This window comes from Apodemus sylvaticus, chromosome 8, assembly GCF_947179515.1.
Source record: "Apodemus sylvaticus chromosome 8, mApoSyl1.1, whole genome shotgun sequence".
Lineage (NCBI taxonomy): Eukaryota > Metazoa > Chordata > Mammalia > Rodentia > Muridae > Apodemus > Apodemus sylvaticus.
Window position 1 is genome coordinate 48,252,322 of NC_067479.1, and position 24,960 is coordinate 48,277,281.

Below are 24,960 nucleotides of genomic sequence, written 5' to 3' on the forward strand. Positions count from 1 at the left end.
AAGGCTGCAGAACAAATTACAACCATGTTTAAAGAGCCAGTAGCTGCTCAGTAAATCTTAGAGAGCCCATCTAATAACAGGACTGTACAGAGAAGAAAGAAAATGCCTGAACCAGATGCATGGCTTGTTCTGCATGAGTTTAATTCTATAAAAAGGTATGTGATATCTGAATACATGCTTACCAGGAGATATTAAAATACACAGAGCCCTGGCAAAACACTCAGTGGGAATGGCTCAGTCTAGACCAGAAGCAGTGAGGCTTTATTTTGATTTAGGAACCATTTGGATATGCAGCTATTTTATGTGTGCATATGTGTGAGTGCCTGTGTATAATAAGTAATAAAGCAGTGTATCAGTGCTTCAAGCCTCATCTCATAGACTGACATTTCCAAATATAGACATGCAGGACAGCTCTGGTTTTTTTTTTTTCCTTGATAACGAGTTATCTTGAATGTAAAAGGTACTTGGTTCCTCTACCATGCAGTCACCAAATAATTACTAAACCTCTTTCAGATACTATATATTACCTAGGTACTATCCCTAGGTGATACATATCAATGATTTTAAAAGAATCCCCATCCTTGAGGAATATATATTGTTACAAGGATCATAAGTTAGTGTGGTCCATGGCAGTACAACCGGAAGTGGGAAAAGGCAGTGGTGTGGGCTTCACTGAGCAGGTGAAGCCTGACAAAGTGAGGCTGAGGTCAATACCATTCTAGGAGGTTGATTCAGCTAAAGCGAGTACCAGGCACAGGGCGGGGTGGGGCAGGAGAGCTGGAGAGGTACTGAGCATCACCATTGGCCTGGGGATGGGTGGGGATGGGTGGAGGGAGCCGCCCTGGGGCAGGAGCAGCGATGGAGGACACAATCCTGGGAAGAATATCTACCTTCCCTGCTAGAAAGAACCACAGGCGTGCTCTGAAGTGCTCACAGGAGCACATGCGACCTCATGTATAAGTGAGTCTACAGCAAACACCTGTCCCTTCTGGAATGTATAGACTACCATCCTCACCTCCATGACTTACTGTTTCAATTACTGTTCTGAAAACTGCTTTGTATTTCAGCATGCCAGTATGACTGATATTTCCTTAATAGTGGCACACTGCTCAATTGTGTGGATACAGCAGGATCTCTTTATCTAGTCTTCTTCGGAGGGACGGTAGTTGTTTTCACTCTAGTATACAATGTTGTACTGGTTGTCCTTGTACTTAGATGGCTGTTCAGGTAAACTGCCCGGACAAATCCTACTGTGAACTGCCAGATCAAGATCCTAACAGGAGCAGAGGAATCCTCCTTCATGGGTGGTGGTGGTGGTGGTGGTGGTGGTGGTGGTGGTGGTGGGGATGGGGATGGGGATGGGGATGGGGATGGGGATGGGGATGGGGATGGGGATGACTCTGCATCCTTGGGGGCCTCTTTACTCAGTCTCTTCACAGCTGGCCTTGGTCTTTTTAGTTAGAGGAGGTGATAGAAGCTGACACTAGTAGCCACTCATTATGTAGCACTAAACAGCAAAGTACAGTACAACTGCTTAAGAAGAAGCCAGACTTGGACACAAAGCTCAGCTCCACCACTCATTAGCTAAGTGATCTTGGAAGAATAGCTCCTATGAGTATCAAAAGCCCTCCCCTCCCCATGTGGCTGGGACAGACAGAGCCCACGGAGAGAAATAGCAGCCACTACAGCATCAAGGTTGGAACTATCATTGCTATTGTCACAGTCATTGTTTTTACCTAAAGTTCCAAAGAAATCATTGCCCAAGAAAGGGAAGCCAGGCCTGTTGGCCAGCACCAGCATCCTAAAGTCAGGATGAATCACGATAACATTCTCTCTTCCATCCACATTAGCTGCATCTGAAAAACAAAATGGGTTGTTTGTGAATCTGTTCAAGACAGGTGCTCCCAATTCAAATGTCACCCACGAGGCTGCGGTAAACGTATGCTCATCAGGGTTCAGTGGCCCCTGCTTCAATCTGGAACACAGGGAAAAAAGCTGCTTCAAAATCACATTTGAGTTTGAAAATTACTATATTCTTCTACCTGTAAGCTAGCCTTCCAAATTGCAGGAGCGCACACAGAGGGCCAGCCCCAGCCAGCGCTTGACCACAGCGTTCTCTCCTTTCTGTGCCCCTTCTCCTTTCCCGGTGAACTATCTTTGTAGTGCTGTAACCCAGAGCAAGGTAGCAGGCTGAGTTTTATTTCCTGAGAGTCTGAGGGGTTCTTTATGGGACAATACTCATGCTAAGGCAAATTCTCATCTTATATAATCTGTGAAAGAGAAATGTTAAAAATGCTGTTATTAGAGCTAAGTAGAGGCTGGAGTAGGGACTGCACCGACAGCATCAGAGAGCACCGCCTCTACGGCGCTGAGCCTGCTGATGGAGCTCTCTTTATATGTACACTTCAAATACTGAAGATTTTATGGTACTTGTCATGTATTTTCTATGGCTAGTTATGAATTTTCAAGTCTTTCAGCAGACCAAAAAAACCCTGAAATTAGAATCTTGCACTGTATTTGGCAAACTTACATTGTCTTGCAGTTATATACACGTGTGCTGGCTAGGTTTATTTTATTTATTTATGTATGTATGTATGTATGTTTGGGTCAGTTTAACACATGGTAGTTCACCTGGGAAGAGGGAATATGCCCCAGTAAGAGTGCCTGTAGAAAAGGCTATGAGTCACTTTCTTTGTTAGTGATTGACACGAGAGGACCCGCCCACTGTGGGCAATGCTACCCATAGGCATGGGGGTCCTAGGTGGATAAAAGAACAAACTGAGAGCCCTGGCAGCACAAGCCAGTAAGCCACGCTCCTCCATGATCTCTACTCCAGTTCCTGTCTCCAGGTTCCAGCCCTGACCTCCCTCAGCGATGGACTGCCCCTGAGAGCTGTAAGCTGTAAACTAGAAGCTGAAATAAACCTTTTCCCCGCCCAGAGCTGCTTGTGATCACACTGCTTTATAAGAGGAACAGAAATCCAAATGAAAACAACACTGATGAGATTAATTTATCTTCATTTCTTTTCTAGCAATAACTGCAAAAAGAATGTGTATTTGGGTAGGAAGAAAAGAAAATCTAAAGCAGAGATAACCTTTTCCTGAGTGAGATATACACATGTGTACGAATGTGTACACACATACACACACACATTAAACAAAACATTCAGTGATCTTTAAAAGCTCTGTCTAGCATTTTCTCTGCACGCGCTCACACATTGTGTGTCTGGTGCCAGTGGAGGTCAGAGGACAGCATTGGACTGCCCAGAACTGGGGTTACAGATGTGCGTGAACATGGGGGTTCTGGGAATGAATCCTGGATGCTTTGGAAGGATAGCAAGTACTCTTAGCCACTGAGCCATCTCTCCAGTCCACATTAGTGATTTTTAAATGTACTGCGCCAATAATATAAAGTAAATTTTGTGAGCAAGAGAAACACACCAACATTTCTAAAAATTTCCAGGTAGCAATACAATAATGGAATCACATACAAATGTATGAAAAATTAGTATAAAGGTTCAAGGTCGACAGTTTCAGACTAGGACAGTATAAAGCTGATTGGTTTCACTTTTACTACTGAAATTTTCAGATCAACTATAGAAAAGGGAAACTTGGGGCTGTGGATGATGTGTAGTGGCAGAGCCTGTGATTCCATGCCTGAAGCTCCCATTCTATTCTTAGCATCAAACAAAACAAAACAGCCGACAAAACAAAACAGCCGACAAAACACACGGAAGGTGCAAACTGACACAGTCAGGGAAACGGTGCTTTTCAGCACTCACCTGCAACAATGCGTCTTCCGTCCGATAGAATCATTTCTCCATTTTCTACCAGAGTTTTCAAAATACAGGTGACATTTGTTGGGGCTTTGTCTGCCTCATCGACTACTAGAATATGACCCAACTTTACTGCTTTAACCTTTTGAAGAGAGAAAATTTGTCATAATCGAGAAAAGAACCAAAGAAAGCACTAGGAAAAGCTCGTGGCTCACTGCCGTGAACCTGGCAGAGCTGCTGGGAGGTTCCGGTGCACTGCCACAGTCAGCAGCAGAAGCATCCGAGTTACTAAAACACAGCAGCAAGCTGTGCGTGTTCCGCTCAGTGTTAGAATCATTCCCACCGATGTTTCACACCCTAGAATTGGCGGCACTTAAGGAGTGTGGGACATAGACGAAGGGCCACAGAGCTGGTGTGTGTGTTGGGGGGGGGGCGGTGGTGATCTGACATATCAGTCACTGTGTGTTTTGGAAAACGACTTTCATGGATCTTCAAATACTGTCACAGTTTAATAAGTCAGACCTATTAAAGTGGGCATTCAAGGCAAAGAGAATCAACGGTCAAACTGCATTTGCAGAAGAGTGAACGTGGAGAGCCTATGCTGTTGCATTTACTCTAGGATGGTAAACGTAAGGAAAGGCACAGGAAGGCACAGGAATGGGCTGCCAGACCAGGAACTATGCACTGCACCTCACCAAGTCATGGGACATAACTACACGTGTGAGTTCTGACGTTACAAAAATGGAACGCTGGGCTATTCTGCAGGATACTGAACTTGGCAGAATACACAAAATACTTTGGGAAATTGAAGCAGGTATGGAAAAATACAGGTAAAAGCATTAGAGTGAACTTGTAGAAAGGTGTAGTCTACAGATGTTTGCTCGGGGAGGAGAAAGGCTGACAAGCTCCCGAGAGGTCTTCAGTAACCCTGGGAGGGCATGACACGGCAGATGGGGCTGCCCGCCCACCCTGCTTTGCCACGCCCCTCTCCCATGCTTTTAGGGAGGCAGACAGGAGATTCTCTATGTACTTCAACGTAAACCTAAGATTTTTTTCTAAAAGGGATACTAACAAACTATAACATTTATGACCATGTCATAAATTGTTCTGACTATACAGTGTTAACTAATCATTTTAAATGCAAATTGATAAAGGATATTCCCTAACTTTTTTATGTTTTGATTTTTTTTTGAGACAGGGTTTCTCCAGACAGGGTTTCTCTGCATAGTTCTGGCTGTCCTGGAACTCACTGTAGACCAGGCTGGCCTCGAATTCAGAGATCCTCCTGCCTCTGCCTCCTGAGTGCTGAGATTAAAGGCGTGTGCCACCACTGCCTTAAGATGCTTCCTTTTATCACAAAACTTCATACTGTAGTCTCAAAGACTTGATAAGAATTTTTTTTTATTTAAGATTTCTTTTTTAAAGAAAAGACAACATGTGGCTCCTCCCCTAACACATCTCTTTTCAGAGAAAAGCTGGGCTCAACCTTGGAGACTCCTGGTACAGATGTCAAAGTCCCCAGCCCACAGTAGCCCCCATGAAGGCTGCCTGCTGTGCAGCACTGTGGCCAGGCTTAGTTCCTCTCAGCTTCTCAAAACACTGAGCTAATGATCTGTTAGGAACAAGAGCAGACTTAAAAAAATAATCTCAGAAAATAAGCAGAGGATTCGTGTCAGTCCCCGACTCTCTCACTCAGGAGAGAAAGTGTAGTAAAAGATTATGTTACTTTCCCAATAATATCATTTTGATAGGAATGTGAATTTAAAATGGTATATGCGTGTGCTCCAATGAGGCAGACCTGAGCTTCTGAGATGATATACACATGTGCTCCAGTTAGACAATTAACCCACCTGTAGGCTAAGATACACTTACAAGCAAAGCACACTTTAAAATAATGTTAAAATATTGTTATCATTGGCGTACTGACCAGAGGTGAGTCTTCATACACAATCAGTCCATCTTTAACCGAAGGCTGTAGAGTCAGAGACTGCACTGTGGTGTCCCTAAAGTCAAACCAAACATTTCAGTCAGTAAGAAAATGAACCAATGTTTGGGCATAAGTAAATAAACCAATGAGTAAATCTTTGCATTTGTTTTTGTCATCTTGATTTTCCCAAGAAAAATGATGTAATGGGTAAAAGTGCCACCACCAACAGGATTCTGTTGACAATGTAAGTCTAAGTGGTTTATAAATTAATACAGTGTCCAAATCAGTTCCTTTTCCTCCAGTAATCTTATTTGTAGTAATTTCACTACTCAAAATGATTTCCTGAGGATGAATAGACTATTTAAAAATATGCATAGATTATTACATATTACAAAGAATGCTTATACTATCTAAAAATTCTGATAACAAGTTTGCCATCCTGGCCATCAGGTGGGCAAGCACATCCCATCGCATCCGTCATCAGGGCACGGGTCAGATTATAATGCTACTTGAAGAACACAATTACTTCATAGGATCTTGAGGATTTGGAGATAAAAATCCAAGGCCACACTGTTTTATTTGAAGCTATTCTTTTTCTCTTTGTCTGGCTGTTGAGTCTGGGTGTTGCAGAGTGTCAGCACTGAGTTATCTATGCTCCGAGCCTCTTTTCTAATGAGCTGTGACATTACTATCACCTGTGGATGTTTTCCTAAACCTGTGTGCAGTGTTGCAAGCAATTTTATGCTTTTACTTTCTGAAAGCATGGCATTTTAAAAATAAAAAAATCCTATGGCCGACCTGACCAAGCTACACAATGGAGTCATATGAAATAAACTCCATTTCATATGTAACCCATATCTCTCAAAGTACAAATTACCTTTCAAAAAACCCTGTTACTTATTCAAAGTAAACACCAAGCCTCCAGATGCAGGCTTGAGCATTCGCTATGTGGAGGACACTGCCTGTATTGTGATCTTCAGACCTTGACTCTGTATTTTACTACAAACTTAAAAATTTGCAACGTGCATCTCGGAGGTAAGGTATGGTCCGAATCATCTTTAAGTCTGTCATACAAAGTACTGTGATGTCAGCACGGTACCCTTGTGGGTGACTAGTCACAGCACTCTGAGTTGATGGTTTATGTCCATCTTTTATTCCAGATGAGCTGAATTTATATTTCCTATTGCATTGATGGGACTCCCCATCAAAGTCTTCACGTGCCAAGGCTAGGACATGGGCAATATAATCATGCATCTTTACCGTTTCTAGACTTCCGGCTGCAGTTAAACCTTGTTAGAAAGAATTCTTTAATTTGACAGGTAATGGTTTCCTGAGTTAGCCTCCTGGGTCTGGCTCATCTCTCTTCTGACCCTCTTCTGAGCTCCCACGATCATGGCCGTGAGGGACGATGATCTGTCCCCAGGCTCGGCCCTCCACTTCACCAGGAATATATACCGAAGGATCATGGTTTTGTCTTTACCAAAAATCAAAGTAAATGTCCCACTAAATGTAAAGAACTGTGGAAATACATTCTGGCAGTTTATTGGTGCTTTTCAGCATGTTTTTGTGAGACATTAGGGGATGTCATTATATATCTATTTCTGAATTCACAGGTCTTATACCTTCACATTCAGTCATATTTTATACTATCTTTTGATGACAAATTAATTTTCAGTTTTGAATAGCTTAAGAACAAAGTTTCATTAGCTGACTTAAATCCACTATTAATATTCTAGCACTAGAGGAGAGGGTGGGTGGGGAAAGGAAAAATACTTGTTCACACGGATTTTTATAGCAACAGAATGGATTTCGCACCTCACCTCACACATCTTTTAAGGACAACAACTTGACACCTTCCAGCACCAGAAAGGAATAAGAAACTCTTGCATCATTGTCAGTGGGAAGGAAGCAAAGCCAGCTTTTGCAGTAATGGTAAGGCTGCACAGTGCCTTAGCATCAGTCAACTTAACATGAATTTGAAATTTAAAAAGGCCAACGAAAGTTCGCTATATTGTTTGACATCTGATGGTACGCAGCTTGTCAAATTAGATTTCATTAAAGGTTCAGTGCTCGAAGTAAGTGCTTTTTTTGTTTTGTTGTCTTGGTTTTATTTTTATTTTCATTTATTATTATTAGTTATTATTATTAATTATTATTATTATTACTTCCCCCCCAAAAAAATTAGCCTCAAATCAGATGCCCTCCAAAGGTGACTGCAATGGGAATAAAGGCAAATGGGGAACCTGAGTTTCAGTGAAACTGGCTATGGGAGAGAGAGAATTACTTCAGGATGACGCTGTGGTCTGCTCTGTTGTGGTATGGATACTTTCATCTAGAACATTAAAGGGAACGACATACAATGAGAGTGAGACTCCAGTTGCTTGTATTTGGCAGCTATGTGCTGATGCATTCTGCGTGCTGGGGGGGAGGTGGCGGCACAATGTACGCTGCTCTGCAGGAACCTCACACAGTAAGAGAGGAGCTGGATTTCTAGGGCATCTTACAAACTCCCAAGTCAGTCAGTAACAAGGCACTTACTATGGCCACACAGATTCCTAAGGATTCAATGATATTTATTTCTTCCAGAGTATTAGATTTAAATCATTGCTCCACATTTATGAGCGATTTGGGTCAAACATATTAACTCTACACACACAAAACAATGCCTGAAGAGAGTGCAGTGATTTCAAAACTGTTTGACTTGTTCCTTTCAAAAAAACAGCTTTGAAATATTAGCTAATAAAAATTTAAAGTCAACAATTTTAACAATACTGGGGAGAAGAAAAGCTAAACCACATCTCTGCTTCAGTTTGTCTGACCCCAGTTTTATTAGAAATGGCTTTTCAGTTACTGGTAATGCTTGAGTTAATTAATGAATGTTCAGCTAATTGCTGGCATTTATGCTATTACAAATTGTTCCTGTTTCTTACTAGTTCACAAAGTACAATTTTCTATCAAAGTTTAAGTCTCAGTATGTGGGTGGCACAAAGAATAGTATGCTAAACTAGTTTTCTTTTAACTGTAATTTACATTCTTTTTTGAAGTGGAATTTGTTATATGCGGTAGTTTACTTAAAAATGATGCCAGATACAATAAAGATAATTAAGTTATACACAGATCAAATTTTTGTTAAAATGAGGAAATAAAACTGGTGCGGGTGGGTGGTGTGGTATGGTGAGGTGGACTTCTGAGGCCGCAGGGTGGGTAATTAGCCTCTGAGGAAAGGGGCAGAAAGTGGTGGGGAGAGGCCAGGAGAGAAATGCAGTCTGCTCTGAAATGCTGTCTGTATAGGTATGTAAAGCTGTTCTCTAATTCACCCAGGACCAAAAAATATTAAAATAAAGATATTTATTTTAGGACTATTTTAATGAGCTTCATTTACATAGATTTAAGATTATTCTTTTTTTCTTATAAAAAAATCCCTGAGGGTGAAAGAAAAAGAGAAGGTGTAAGAGCTTCAAAAGCTGGTATCTTCTTCAGTACCTACCATGTCCCGGAACCAAAGTGTCTATGGAACACTCAGAATGAGTAAACATGAAAACAGAAAACAGAAGGCTCAGGAGACAACAAACACAGATTTGATCAGTAAACAGAGGCATGATCTAGAAGTAGAACTAAATGATAATTCTTATTGATAATTATTGGGGGTTAGTCTGGTGCTGCTATGTATTCAAATGCTAAATACTGGCCCTTAAGGTCCAGCTGGTGGTTAAGAGCACTGGCTGCTCTTCCAGAGGTCCTGAGTTCAATTCCCAGCAACCACATGGTGACTTACAACCATCTGTAATGGGATCAGATGACCTCTTCTGGTGTGTCTGAAGACAGCAACAGTGTATTCAAATATATGAAAATAAATAAATCTTTTTTAAAAAAAGACCTGGTTGCAGTCCAGAGTAGCACATTTTCAAGTATACCAAGTGATGTTGTATAAACTTTGCTTACCTATCTTCTCTGACTGGTTAAATAAAAGTGGCTGACAGCCAGTTACTGAGGAGAACAGAGGAAGGTGGGGTTTCAGTTACCAGGCTGTGGGTCCCAGGTAGGGACCGTGAGAAACAGAAAAGAGGAGGAAGGAAAGGAGACGGAGAGGGCAGAAGGTCTCCCTTAGACAGGATGGACCAGGAGCACATGGCTAAGAGAAGTACCCTTGAGGTCAGACATGGGACAAAAGCATCATGGGTGAGACTCAGACTCCCACACTGCGAGTGCTTGGGCAGCACAGACAGGAAGCAGCCGCTCTAGCATAGAAAACTAGACTGGGGTGATCGCCCAGTGACTGTGAAGGAGCGGATTAAGTAAGCTTTATTGTTAAATTATTAAGATTGTTATTATTAAGATTAAATAAACCAATAAGACTTTGACTAGATTATTGGGGGGTTGGCCACATCATAATAAGAACTAATAGTTATTAATTATTAGACAACAAAAATACAATATAAATAATATTTAGTAAATAAAGTTTCTTTATAGACTGGGTCTCAGTCTGTGGTCTTATCTGCCCTAGAGAGCCCAAATCACAAGACAGCCACCTGCCCTCCTGTCCCCTCCCCCACCTGAGTGCTGGCATTACATATTTGACAAATATTTAATTGTTTGTTTGGTTTTCATAGCAGTATTTCTCTGTGTAGTCCTGACTGTTCTGGAACTCCCTTCAGGCTGGCCTCAAACTCAGCGATCCATCCACCTGCCTCTGCTTCCTCAGTGCTCGGATTAAAGGTGTGTGCCGCCACCACCTGGCTCAAGAACATACTTTTTAATTGACTAAATTCACTGACATCTTCACCCAGGACTTAACTGTTTTCTGTTTACCTTCATCTCCTATCATCCTCTGCTGTCGCCATCTCCTCCTACAGGTCCCTTTCTCTCCCAGTTCTTTGTTTGTGATCCACTCATTTTGACCAGGCCACCTGTGTGGCCACAGGTTTAGAACACCCACTGTTCCTAGTAGGATCTCAGTGGATACACAACTGAAGGTAACCTTCAGTTTTCCCTTCCCCCCAATCCTTTAGTAGCCAGTAGTTCATCAGGGATAGGGCCCCATGAATCCTTCCCTGATCCATGGCTGGCTGTTGAAAGTCTTGTGCAAGCCTGTGCTATTTTAAGATAAATAGTAAAGGTGTAGTAATAATTATTAATGAAACAGGGAGGTACCCGAGATGATGTTAATAAGTTTAAGGATTAACCATTTATAGACACCCCAGCCTTTTCCTCAACTGTAGAAGCACATGGCCTCTTCTGTGATATGCACCTTTATCTTGCTATGTTGGGAAAGACATTTCCTTGGGCTTTCAAATAGATTTGGTCCTTTTTAAAAGAAGCATTGCCAACCAATACAAAAGAAAGGAGACAAAACCCAAGAATATGATTAATGCAATACAAAATTTAAAAACAGCACCAGACTACATTTGAATACATCTGGCTTGGTTATCCACTCAGACCCATAAGGCCAAAGGCAACTCTTCTCTAGAGGTAATTAAAATATATCTGAGAAAAATACAACATAGAAAAATGATGAAATTTGAAAGGAAAGCAAGGGAAGTGGGTGTGGGGTGTGGGAGGTGAAACGGGGACACCCACAGTGCTCGAGCCTTCTCAAGGCTGAGGAAGAAAAGTCCTTTAGAGAACAAACTACTTATGACTCCTGCCAGACCCAGAAGAGACTCCTGCCCTTAGTTAGTGCCACAGAGGACAGTTTATCTCGTGCCACCTGCTCCTTACTAAAAGCCTAGATGCAAAAATCAGTCTGAACAAACCATGACGGGTCGAGACTGGCTAGGGTAATTCTTCTTCTTCAAAGAAGCTTCCTGCATGTGGATGCACCGCTCGCTCTGCAGCTGTTGGGTAGGTGCTCGCTGGAACAAAGGGAACTAAACCAGTCTCCTCCTGGTGCCAAGCCTCTCAAGTCAGCCTGTTTACCTCTACCACTTCTGCTGGGCCTCCTGGATCCACACGACTCCATGAGGAGTCCTTTTACTAAGGAAGCCATGACAAGTATTTCCACAAACTCAGAAAAGCTTTGCAAGTTGTTCAGCCTTTGGAAATAAAGAACTCTGCTCAAATGGTGTGTAAATAATTGGATCCTTTTCGCCGAAAACAAGCTTTCTTGGTTGAGAAATTTTAAGAACTCAAAACAATTTTGCTTTTTGGCAGGCACTTCTCTTTTTCAGACAAAGCTGAAAGACACTGTGCAGTTTCTCTCGAGTCAGTGTGGAAAGGGTTAGAAGGACAGGGTGCGAACAAACATTAACAGTTATGCACCGAGGGCCACAGGGGCTGAGACTGTGAATGCTTTGTTCCCTAGACAAATCGCTATCAGAAAATATGGCACATTCTAATATCCATATTTAAGAGGAAAATTGAGCAAATTTTCATGGCATGATATTCTTTAGTCTTTCATTTAAGACATATTTACTACATTGGTAGTAGCATACGCAGCTTTATTGGAGGAATATTCAAACAAAACAGGTTGCAGGCTGGATGGGTGACTCATTAGGAAAGGGCTGGCTATGTGCTATACAAGCTTGGGACCTGAGTCCCCTCCCACAGAATCCTCACTAGAAAACTGGTGTGGCTCCTTTCTTCCTGGGCTGCTCAAGGGCTGTCATCACGCACGACACAGTAACTATCCTCACCAGGAAGTTCATGACTGATGTCTTTTCAGAGACAAACTGCCATGATGACCCTTGCTCTGGAAAACATTCCCACATTTGCCAGTCTCAGGTGACCAGGCTAGAGTCACGTGGGCAGAAGAGGGTGTGCAAACAAGTGCGCCCTGCTGGTGCTTTCCAGTTTACCTGCCTGCTGCTTCAGGTTTGATGACCTCAAAGGGAGACACTGTTTTTTAGTGGCAAAAATAAGCTTCCCCTCCTGTTCTACGTTCCTGGGCATTTCAGTGTAGAGGGAGAAGTCCATGTGTCCCGGGGCTCGCAGGGCAGAGAGGCAGAGGCTCTGGCCACATTCATGTTAATTTTGTTGTTTCACACGCCACATTTTAGTTAAAACCGCACCATCTGAGTGCATTTGCTTGTATCTCTCATATCATTTCTTAAATGGAGAAAATGGGTGGCTTAATCAGGATCGGTTTCGGTGTGCGGGTCAGCACTGTGGAGGACCCAGAGCAGGGCTGAGAGAAGGCTGCATGCACACAGCATTTGCTGGCTTCTGCTGGTAGACCCAGCAGCAAGGGCACCTTTGTCTGATGTTACATGGCTGTGTCATCCTGAGACCGAGAAGTCCTCCCACTTCCTTGGCAATTTCTCCCAGCTTTATAAAAGGAATGCCAGCTATGATACGATTGCTTTAAAAAAAAGGGAAAAGGAGCATGGGAGATCTTTCCATCTTCTGAAATCCTCTTCAATTTCTTTCTTCAGACTTCAAGTTCTTGTCATACAGATCTCTCACTTGTTTGGTTAGAGTCACACTAAGATACTTTATGTTGTTTGTGGCTATTGTGAAGGGGTCATTTCCCTAATTTCTTTCTCAGCCTGCTTATCGTTTGAGTATAGGAAGGCTACTGATTTGCTTGAGTTGATTTTATAACCAGCCACTTTGCTGAAGTTGTTTATCAGCTGTAGGAGTTCTCTGGTGGAGATTTTTGGGTTACTTAAGTATACTATCATATCATCTGCAAAAAGTGATAATTTGACTTCTTCCTTTCCAATTTGTATCCCTTGACCTCCTTGCGTTGTCTAATTGCTTTGGCTATAGGACTTTGAGTACTATATTGAATAGGTAGGGAGAGAGAAGGCAGCCTTGTCTAGTCCCTAATTTTAGTGGATTGCTTCAAGTTTCTCTCCATTTAATTTGATGTTGGCTACTGGTTTGCTGTATATTTTATTATGTTCAGGTATGGGCCTTGAATTCCTGATCTTTCCATTACTTTTACCATGAACGGGTATTGAATTTTGTCAAATCCTTTCTCAGCATTTAAGGAGATGATCATGTGGGTTTTTTTTTTCCTTTGCAGTTGTTTACATAGATTACACTGATGGATTTCTGTATATTGAACCATCTCTGCATCCCTGGGATGAAGTCTATGATCTCCCATGCTCATGGACTGGTGTATTAATAGTAAACATGGTGACCTTGCCAAATGTGATCTACAGATTCAATGCAATCCCCATCAAAATTCCAACTCAATTCTTCATAGAGTTAGAATAAAAGAACTTCTGGGGGAATCACCGTCCCTGACCTCAAGCTGTACTATAGAGCAATAGTGATAGAAACTGCATGGTACTGGTACAGAGACAGGCAGGAAGATCAATGGATTAGAATTGAAGATCCAGAAATAGACCCATACACCTATAGTCACTTGATCTTTGACATAGGACCTAAAACCATCCAGTGGAAAAAGGACGGCACTGGTGTCAACAATTGGCGCTGGTTCAACTGGCAGTAAGCATGTAGAAGAATGCAAATGATCCATTCTTATCTCCTTGTACAAAGCTCAAGTCCAAGTAGATCAAGGACCTCCACATAAACACTGAAGCTAATAGAAGACAAAGTGGAGAAGAGCCTTGAGCACATGGGCACAGGGGAAAATTTCCTGAACAGAACACCAGTGGCTTATGCTCTAAGATCAAGAATCGACAAATGGGATCTCATAAAATTGCAAAGCTTCTGTAAGGGAAAGGGCACTGTTAATAGGACAAAATCGCAACAAACAGATTGGGAAAAGATCTTTATCAATCCTACATCTGATAGAAGGCTAATATGCAAATATACAAAGAACTCAAGAAGTTAGGCTCCAGAGAATAAAATAACCCTATTAAAAATGGGGTAAAAAGCTAAACAAAAAATTTTCAACTGAGGAATATCAAATGGCCGAGAAGCTCCTAAAGAAATGTTCAACATCCTTAATCATCAGGGAAATGTAAATCAAAATAACCCTGACATGCCATCTCACACCAGTCAGAATAGCTAAGATCAAAAACTCAGGTGACAGCAGATGCTGGCAAGGATGTGATTGCAAGCTGGTAAAACCACTCTGAAAATCAGTCTGGTGGTTCCTCAGAAAATTGGGCATAGTATTACCCAAGGACCCAACTATACCATTCCTGGGCACTCAGAAGATGCTCCAACATGTAATAAGGACACATGCTCCACTATGTTCATAGCAGCCTTATCTATAATATACAGAAGATAGAAAGAACTCAGATGTCCTTCAGCAGAGGAATGGATACATAAAATGTGGTACATTTACACAATGGAGTACTACTCAACTATTAAAAACAATGAGTTCATGAAATTCTTAGGCAAATGGGTGGAAATAGAAAATATCATCCTGAGTGAGGTAACCCAATCACAAAAGAACATACATGGTGTGTACTCACTGAAAGTAGATATTAGCCCCCAAACTCAGAATACCCAAGATATAATTCACAGACCACATGAAGCTCAAGAAGAACAAAGACAAAAGTGTGGATGTTTCAGTCTTTCTCAAAAGGGGAAACAAAATACTCACAGGAGGAAATATGGAGACAAAATGTGGAGCAGAGACTGAAAGAAAGGCCATCCAGAGACTGTTCCACCTGGGGATCCATCCCATATACGGTCACCAAACACAGATAATGTTGTGGATGCCAAGAAGTGCATGCTGACAGGAGCCTGGTACAGCTGTCTCCTAAGAAGCTCTGCCAGAGCCTGACAAATACAGAGGCAGATGCTTGCAGCCAATCATTGGCCTGAGCACAGGGTCCTCAATGGAGGAGTTAGAGAAAGGGCTAAAGGAGCTGAAGGGGTTTGCAACCCCATAGGAAGAACAACAATACCAACCAACCAGACCCCCAGAGCTCCCAGGGACTAAACCACCAAGCAAAGAGTACACATGGAGGGATCCATGGCTCCAGCTGCATATGTAGCAGAGGATGGCCTTGTCAGACATCAATGGGAGAGGCCCTTGGTCCTGGGAAGGCTGGATGTCCCAGTGTAGGGAATGCCAGGCTGAGGAGGCAGGACTGGGTGGTTGGGTAGGGGAACACACTCATAGAAACAGGAGAGGGAGGATGGGATAGGGGGTTTGGGGGGACCAGGAAAAGGATAACATTTGAAATGTAAATAAAGAAAATATCCAATAATAAAAAGGAAAAAGAAAACAACAACAGCAGCAGCAACAACAGAACTTATGCCAGAGTCTGCCCAGAGGCAGTCTCACGTCTACCTACTTCAGAGAAAAGATTCTCCAAAAGGATGCCACAAAGATGGGTAGGTGGGAAGAGACACCCACTGCGTCATGACTTAAGACATTTTTCCAGAACACTGGTTGTATGGCTATTGTGACCTAGTCCTGCCCTTGGAGGGCTCACTGTCCAGTGGGTAGACAGGGACAGGGACATGCCTGACCTAGTCCTGCCCTTGGAGGGCTCACTGTCCAGTGGGTAGGCAGGGACAGGGTCGTGCAAGTGTGATAAGGAATGACAGGTGCAGTAGCAGAGTCTGCCCTAGGTCCCTGTCGATAACCTGCTATCAATAAAAGTTGTTTTCAAAAGACACATTTTGAAACATACGAAAGGCCGGGCAGTAGTGGTGCATGCCTGTAACCCCAGCACTCTGGGAGGCAGAGACAGGCAGATTTCTGAGTTCGAGGACAGCCTGGTCTACAGAGTGAGTTCCAGGACAGCCAGGGCTACACAGAGAAACTCTGTCTCAAAAAAAAAAAAAAAAAGAAAGAAAAGAAAAGAAAAAGAAAACAGAAACATACGAAAATAGAAGCAAAAAACCATGAGCCTTAACTGAAAAATAGTATCTTAAAGTAATCTTCAGTTTTATTTGTTGATAATTAAAAAAAATTAGCCTTTAAAAGCTAAAGACATCTATCTTGATACAAACAATAGGAATGTCCACTTAGTTATTTGTGATTTAAAAGTCTAGCCCTGCCTCTTGCTGTGCCCAGCGCAGCCATGGCTCATGGTCCCAAGAAACATCTGAAGTGTGTAGCTGCTCCAAAACACTGGATGCTGGCTAAGTTGATTGGTGTGTTTGCTCTCGTCCACCCAATGGTCCCAGAGGGAATGCTGGCCTCTGATCATCTTCCTAAGGAATAGGCTTAAGTATGCCCTAACTGGAGATAAAAGATTTGCACGCAGTGATTCATTAAGATTGATGGGAAAGTCAGGACCCTGATGGGTTTAATGTTGCCATGAGCATTGACAAGACTGGAGAGAATTTCCGTCTGATCTGTGACACCAAGGGTCCCTGTTCATTGTGTTACACCCAAGGAGGCCAAGTACAAGTTGTGCAAAGTGCGAAAGCTCTTTGTGGGCACAAAAGGAATCCCACCTCTGGTGTCCCATGATGCTCATACAATTTGATACCCCGATCCCCTCCTCAAGGTGAACGACACCATTCAGACTGATTTGGAGATGGGCAAAATAACTGACTTCATCAAGTTTGACACTGGGAACCTGTGTATGGTGACTGGAGGTGCGAGCTTGGGAAGAACTGGTGTGATCACCAACAGAGAGAGACATCCTGGTTCTTTTGGTGTGGCTCAGGTGAAAGATGCCAATGGCAACAGCTTTGCCTCTCGGCTTTCCAACATTTTTGTTATTGGCAAGGGCAACAAATCATGGATCTCTCTTCCCTGAGGGAAAGGAATCCGCCTCACCATTGCTGAAGAGAGAGACAGGAGGCGAGCGGCCAAACAGAGCAGTGGGTGAAATGGTCTCTAGGAGACAAGCTGGAGAAGTATTTGTCCAAGCCTTTCTAGGCAACATGCTAGATTAAGCAGCATGATGAAACTAAATAAATAGATAAATAAGTAAATAAGTAAACAAACAAACAAACATCTAGCCCTAAGTTCAGTTTAATCACCGCTGAAGAACAGTTCGCACATTCAAGTGCAGAAAAGTCTCCTGAGGTGACGTTCACACTTTGGTCTCTCTGCTCTGCTCTGCTCTGCTCTGCTCTGCTCTGCTCTGCTCTGCACTGCAAATGCTTTGGCTAAAGGCGGCACAGAGAACAGGAACCACATCTGCTTGCAAAAGGTCAGGAGCAGCAAAGCATTAAGAACTCTTTCTCCAGGAAAGTATGGTGCTCTGGGACATGCTGCTGGGACTGGGAGTCACCACAAGTTCCCTACAGGACAGAAAGTGATCAGCTGGAGGACTTTGAGGGATAAGGAAGACAGAACAGAGGCTGGGTTTTAGTCAGGGGGCTACAGTAATCCAGGGCAGAGGCACAGAATGGACTAGTGTCTGCTATGTCAACAGGCTCATTCATGCTAAAGGCTCTTTCCCCCAAGAGAGATTGGAGGGAGACTGTTTCCTTTGGCTACTGCTGGAACCCTTAAGCACTCATTAGCCCATGATTTGGTGTTCTCTTACAGGTCCATCTCATACTGAATCAACATATGCACTAAGTCTCTAGAGTAAAGAAAGTTGTCAAAGTGCAGAATAATTCCACCATAGTTCTAAAGTGAGTCATTGCTGTAAAACTTTCAGTGTTTAAATTTACTTTGTTTGGATTTACTCCCTATCACACGATCATTTATTTAAATTTCAACACCATTTTCTACTTCCCTGAAATTTTCCTATAAAAACTGTCTTTCAGAAATCACTTACACATTCTTTTTTTTTAAAGGTTCTATTTATTTAATGTATATCTGCATGTACACCTGCATACCAGAAGGAGACATCAGATCCCATTACAGATGATTGTGAGCCACCATGTGGTTGCTGGGACTTGAATTCAGGACCTCTGGAAGGGCAGCCAGTGCTCTTAACTGCTGAGCCATCTCTCCAGCCCTTACACAAACATCCTTATCTCTGGCTCTGCTTCAAGAGAACATTATTGACTATTTGAAAATAGCAATCACTTTTAGATTTTCAGCAATGTTATTGTTTCTTCCTGCACAAAACATTATAGTTATACCTCAATTTATAGAGATTTCTCATAAAGTTGTGCACTGAGCAATCCCAGGAATATATACCAAATCTGTTGGTTGAAATAATCTATTAGGGGCTGGAGAGATGGCTCAGCAATTAAGAGCACTGGTTGCTCTTCTAGAAGACCCAAGTTCAATTCCTAGTACCCACATAGCATCTCACAACTGTCTGTAACTCCAGTTCCTGGTGGGGGGCAGGGAATCAGAAACCCTCACATAAACATACATGCAGACAAAACACCAATGCACATAAATAAATCATGAAAAGAGATACCATCTGCTCATTTGTCACTGCTGTCATGTCTAAGGGCCGATGTCAAAAGCAGCTCCACACTTGCTAAAGCTCAACCAAAGCCTGACCGCCCTGAATGAGCTAGGAGGTGTTGGGTATCAGGCACTAACTGCTCCTTGCTCCCTATGGATACCACAGGGAGCTGGCAGCCAGGGCTGGCCGGAGAGGCACCTGGAGAGGGGAGCAGTGTAAATGGTTGGGCACACTATCAAACAGGTCAGATAATCTGAGATTAGAAAAGCTTTATTAGCCAGGCAGTGGTGGTGCATGCCTTTAATCCCAGCACTTGGGAGGCAGAGGCAGGTGGATTTCTGAGTTCAAGGCCAGCCTGGTCTACAGAGTGAGTTCCAGGACAGCCAGAGATACACAGAGAAACCCTGTCTCAAAAAAAAAAAAAAAAAAAAAAAAAAAAAAAAAAAAAAAGGAAAGCTTTATTACTGAGTTCATTTATTTATTATAAAAAATACTAAAAATATTTGGTTCCTTCCTCCACTGGAACACCAGCAATTATAAAAAATAGTGAGATTTTACACTAGCAATAAGGATGAAATAATAATTTCCTTAATTCCATTGTTGTGTGTGTGCACCAGATGGGGTAGTAGATATGTTAATCCCAGCGCTAGGGTAGCAGAGACAGGAAGATCCCTTTGAACTGGATACCAGCCACAGCTAAAGGTTAGGTCGAGGCCAGCCTAGCTTTAAAAACTTTTTTTTAACATTTAAAAATTGATCCATTCTTATCTCCTTGTACTAAGCTCAACTCCAAATGGATCAAGGACCTCCACATAAGACCAGACACACTGAAACTAATAGAAAAGAAACTGGGGAAGAGCCTTGAGGACATGGGCACAGGGGGAAAGTTCCTGAATAGAACACCAATAGCTTATGCTCTAAGATCAAGAATTGACAAATGGGACCTCATAAAATTACAAAGTTTCTGTAAGGCAAAGAACACCTTCAAAAGGAAAAAACGGCAACCAACAAATTGGGGAAAGATCTTTACCAACTCTACATCCGACAGAGGGCTATATCCAAGATATACAAAGAACTTAAGTTAGACTCCAGAGAGCCAAATAACCCTATTTAAAAAATGGGGTACAGAACTAAACAAAGAATTTGCACTTGAAGAACTTCGAATGGCTGAGAAGCACCTTAAGAAATGTTCAACATCATTATTCATTAGGGAAATGCAAATCAAAACAACCCTGAGATTTCACCTCACACCAGTCAGAATGGCTAAGATTAAAAACTCAGGAGACAGCAGGTGTTGGCAAGAATGTGGAGAAAGAGGAACACTCCTCCACTGTTGGTGGGATTGCAAGCTGGTACAACCACTCTGGAAATCAGTCAGGTGGTTCCTCAGAAAACTGGGCATGACACTTCCGGAGGACCCTGCTATACCTCTCCTGGGCATATACCCAGAGGATTCCCCGGCATGCAATAAGGACACATGCTCCACTATGTTCATAGCAGCCTTATTTATAATAGCCAGAAGCTAGAAAGAACCCAGAGGACACCTCGATGGAGGAATGGATACAGAAAATGTGGTATATTTACACAATGGAATACTACTCAGCAATTAAAAACAATGAATTCATGAAATTCTTAGGCAAATGGCTGGAACTGTAAAATATCATCCTAAGTGAGGTAGCTCATTCACAAAAGAACACACATGGAATGCAGTCACTGATAAGTGGATATTAGTCCAGAAGCTCTGAATACTCAAGACACAACTCACATATCAAATCATTCCCAAGAAGAAGGAAGGAGAGGGCCCTGGTCCTAGAAAGGCTTGATGCAGCAATGTAGGGGATTGCCAGGACAGAGAAGAGGGAGGGGATTGATTGGGGAATGGGCGGAGGGAAGAGGGCTTATGGGACTTATGGGGAGGGGAGAACCAGGAAAAGGAAAATCATTTGAAATGTAAACAAAGAATATAGAAAAAAAAAAAAAAAAAAAAAAAAAAAAACCTCTATGGGAAATGTAGCCCTAAGACTGTAGGTAAGGGGAAAATCCCTATGTTGAAATTAATGGGAATAGCAGTCTAATTAGTGATAACTCTATAATATTTTATATTTTAAATGGAATCTTTTGGTCTTCCACTTTACATAATCAGGTTAATATTTAATATGCTTGAGTAGAGATATATAGGCTCTAATAAAATGAATAGCTATTTTGTTTGCAACACTATTATCAATCAATTATATATCAATAGGTGCCATAAAATACAAACTTTAGCTTTGAAATTTTTATTATTTTAAGTTTAGAAAATTTCCTTGTAGAAACTATCTTTACACATTTATTTAACCAGTATCAGAATTAGCACAGATTACATATGGGCAGAAGGCATCGCCATTCTGTGGACCACTTGTTACTTCATAACAAAATGTTCACATTAAAGGCACTCCAGACAGAAAGCAAGGAATGCTATCTCTAAGCCTCTAAGATTTTGAAAGCATTCGAGTACCACTTCTTCACTGAAGATATTGAAATACCAGACAGAAAGAAACATCACAAATACTGTGTCTATGCTCTTCTCTTAGAGCGGAAGGGCCTAAGACCCAAGCACACTCAGAATCTTAAATACACATGTTACAATTTAAAAGCTGAAAATCAATGACTTAGGCATTTAGAAGTTTAAAAATAAACAGATCATGTCCAAAGGAAATACAAGAACAAGGTAATAAAGACAAAATCAGCAATTAACTAAAATGCAAGAAAGACTCAATAAAAGCAGTTTCTCTGAGTAGAACAAGATTATTAGCCGGGTGTGGTAGTGTATATCTTTCATCTGTGCACTGGGAGGCAGAGGTGGGCAGATCTCTGACTTCAAGATCAGCTTGATCAACATAGCCGGTCCCGGGACAGCTCGGGCTATATAGACTGGCCTGTCCCAAACTAAACAAAAATCACACAATGATAATACAAGCACTAACAGGAATAAAAGTGAGGCCATTACTTACCCTCTGTTCCTGGGATCACCCATGTGGTCACTGCACATCCTCCCTTTGGTGTGTATATATGTGTGCATGTTTCCAACTGTGTGGGTGCATGTGCGTGGGCCTGTGTGGGAGGGGCCCGCGGTTGACGCTGGAGTCTTCCTAGGTTACTTCCACCTCACTGAGGCAGGGTCTCTCAACTACGCGGGAATTTACCACCACGGCTAGTTTGCTTGCCAGCTTGCTCTGGGCCTCTGTGTCTGACATTCAAGAGCTGAAATTACAGACAGGCTGCCACATGTGGTGTTTATGTGGGGCTGGGGATATGGGGATCCTAACCCTGCTTCTCATGCTGGTCTGGCAGATGCTATAATCCTTGAGCCCTCCCCGACAGCCCCATTCGATCCTTTTTTAAGTTGTTGGATGTGTTTGTGGGCGCGCACGCATGTGCCTGTGAATGTGTGTGTGCTGCTCTAAAATGTATTTTTCCTTTACACGAGAGAATATTTTTCTTAATGTGCTATTCAAAACTTTTTCCATTTACTGCAAAGCAACCATTTGATTGATTCGTTTCATATCTACTGTTCATAAGAAGTCAACAGCCATTTTTATTATTGTTTTCTATATGCAGTGTGGCTTTTCTTCAAGTATTTTCACCTGGTACCCAGCCGTCTGGCTATGACGTGGCATGCTCTGCCGTTTGGCTATGACGTGGCATGCATTGCTTTCTATTTACCATACTTGAGATTCTTTGGATTAGTGATGATCTCTTGTTAATACATCAACTTCCAGAACTTTTTTGCTGCTACCTCTTCAAATATTTTTCTGCTCTTCCCCGTCCCTACCTTTGCGACTTATGGTGCTGATGTTATGTCGCTCTTTTTCAGTGATGTCATTCTAGAACTGCTAACTGTTGTTTTGTTTTGTTTCTAAGTTCCCTTTTAGAATACTTGGAAATACTTATAATGGCTATTTGATAATTGCTCTATGTTAATTCCATAATCTCAAGTGCATATGTATTAATTCTGTTGCTTCTATGTCCCACATTCCTCACTGCTTCCAAAAATATCCATTTTTTATTTTTATTTTTAATGTTATTTTGCATGAGAAAGAAGCTCCCGAATTCTGTGACTGATGAGCTAGGTTCTTCCCTTTTTCATTATACAGCGCAGGGCAAGCTGCTCTTCAGACTCAGCCCTCCTGTCTCAGTCTCCTCAGTACTGGGGTTACGGTGTGTATCACCTCTACCAGCAGCAAGCCTATATCTTCACATTTTTTGCTAACCTCAGGATGGTCCAGAGTGGCTCCTGAAAGGATGGAAAAACCGCTACTTCTAGAGCATACACTGCGCAGGCTAATGTCTAACCACCACAGCACCCACGGCAGGTTCGGAGACTGTGGCTCAGCACACGGAATCCTGAGGGTAGTGCTGTTCCCAGGGCCTGTGCGTCTGCCCAGGTCTACTGCTCTCCTGGGCGAGGGCTCCTCAGGGCCGCAGTGCTCTTCTGGCACTAGGGCTCACCACGGGTATGAACTCTGAGATGGAATGTTTGTTTTGGTTTGCTTTGTTTTCATTTTATCACATCTTAACTTTCCTAAGAACTTTTTTCTTTGACCTTTGACCTGCTAACTGTTTTTATTTTAAAAATCTCTCTTAGGAACTCATAATTATTTAGCAAAGAACTCAAACCAGACACTCATTCTTTTAACACAGTCCAGTGTTCTTTCCACATTAGGTTTAAAATGCTCAATACTTGGTGGTAGTGTGTGTGTGTGTATGTGTATGTGCATATATATATATATATATATGTGTGTGTGTGTATATATATATATATATCTTGTGTCCTGATTTGTTCCAGTATTTAGTTTCTAGTAGATCTGCTGCCTGCATTTGATTTTTAAAACGAGAACCATTCCACTGCTAAAGCTTAAATAACTCATGTAGAGAAATCTCATTTGCTTAAAGTTATCCCTGAACCACTATTCCGACCATGAAAACTAAATCATCCACACAGTATCTTAAGAAAGGCAAGAGATACTATGTCCTTTCCAAGTCTGTGCTCCTTACCCCATACCGGGGCCCATAAAGCTTGTTGCTTTTCCCTGTCAGTCAGTCAGCTTCTGAGTAGGAGCAGAGGCTTGAGTTCCACTTCTTCCAATGCGTGCCCTGATGCTGATGAGACCCGCTGCATCTCTTTGTGCACAAGGCATCTATTAACTTGTGTTTGTAGGGTATTCATGCTTTGATTCATTTTTAAAAAGATTTACTTATGTCTTCTGTATAACTGAATATGGGCACCACATATGGGCAGAGGTCAGAAGAGACTGTCAATCCCTGGAACTGGAGCTACAGGGGGGTGTGAGCCACATGGTGGCTCAGACGGTGCTGAGAACCAGAGCTGTGTCCTCTGTAAAAGCAGCCAGGGCTCTTATCCTTTGCCTCTCATGAGGTTTTTAGGAAATGAGAGCTATGAGCAGGAGGAATAGGAAGGAAGCTGGTTTATAAAGCAGGCTTTTAAGAGAGTCTATTGAATTCATAGTAGAGATGACTAATTTAGTCAGAGCTCAACGGCCTCATGGACGCTCCTACCTGTGCAGCTGAATATATTCTCGGGGTCTGTTGAGCAGGTGAAGGAATCGGTCCACGATCTTGTTCTTTCCTACACCCTGCAAGTACACAAAGAGATTTACACAGTAAGAAGCTTTGGAGGTAAATTTCCGGCAAGCTACTTCTTCAAAGGTCTATTTGTTTTGTTGTTACTAAAACCCAAACCAGCAAACACGCATGGCACATGTCTGTGACACAGAGGCCACTGGAGGCTCTGACTCTGAAGCACGGCATCCCTATGCCATTCTTATGAGAGGCTAGCATCTACTCTTGCCTTCTTTTAGTTTCAAGCTAAGTCTCATATTGCCACAGAACACTGAAGACTGCAGGTTATGAAATGCCGTCAGAGGCAATCAGGTATATATAAAAATAATGACTTTTCTCCAGTTACTTAGAAATACTTTTTTTCAGTTACAGGAAGATAACTAGAACACTGTAGATTTTTTTCGTGATTTAGTTCTGTAATTTTTCCTTTAAAACTCTGGCACTCTAACATTGGGCATATTAATATAATCTAACTGTATGTGCTCTTTTTT

The 24,960-nt window shown here is 42.2% G+C and overlaps 1 protein-coding gene and 1 pseudogene across 1 annotated transcript in view; one reads left to right on the forward strand and one right to left on the reverse strand.

Annotated features, from left to right (window-relative positions):
- Vwa8 (von Willebrand factor A domain containing 8) overlaps nt 1–24,960 on the reverse strand; it is a 335,644-nt gene that overhangs the window by 122,556 nt on the left and 188,128 nt on the right. Inside the window, exons 21-24 of the mRNA XM_052190877.1 lie at nt 24,407–24,483; nt 5,703–5,778; nt 3,782–3,917; nt 1,737–1,856 (exon numbers count right to left, since the gene is read on the reverse strand). Of these exons, the coding sequence (XP_052046837.1) occupies nt 1,737–1,856; nt 3,782–3,917; nt 5,703–5,778; nt 24,407–24,483 (409 nt within the window). The remainder of the gene's footprint in view (nt 1–1,736; nt 1,857–3,781; nt 3,918–5,702; nt 5,779–24,406; nt 24,484–24,960) is intronic.
- On the forward strand, nt 16,601–17,420 carry LOC127691258 (40S ribosomal protein S4, X isoform-like; annotated as a pseudogene).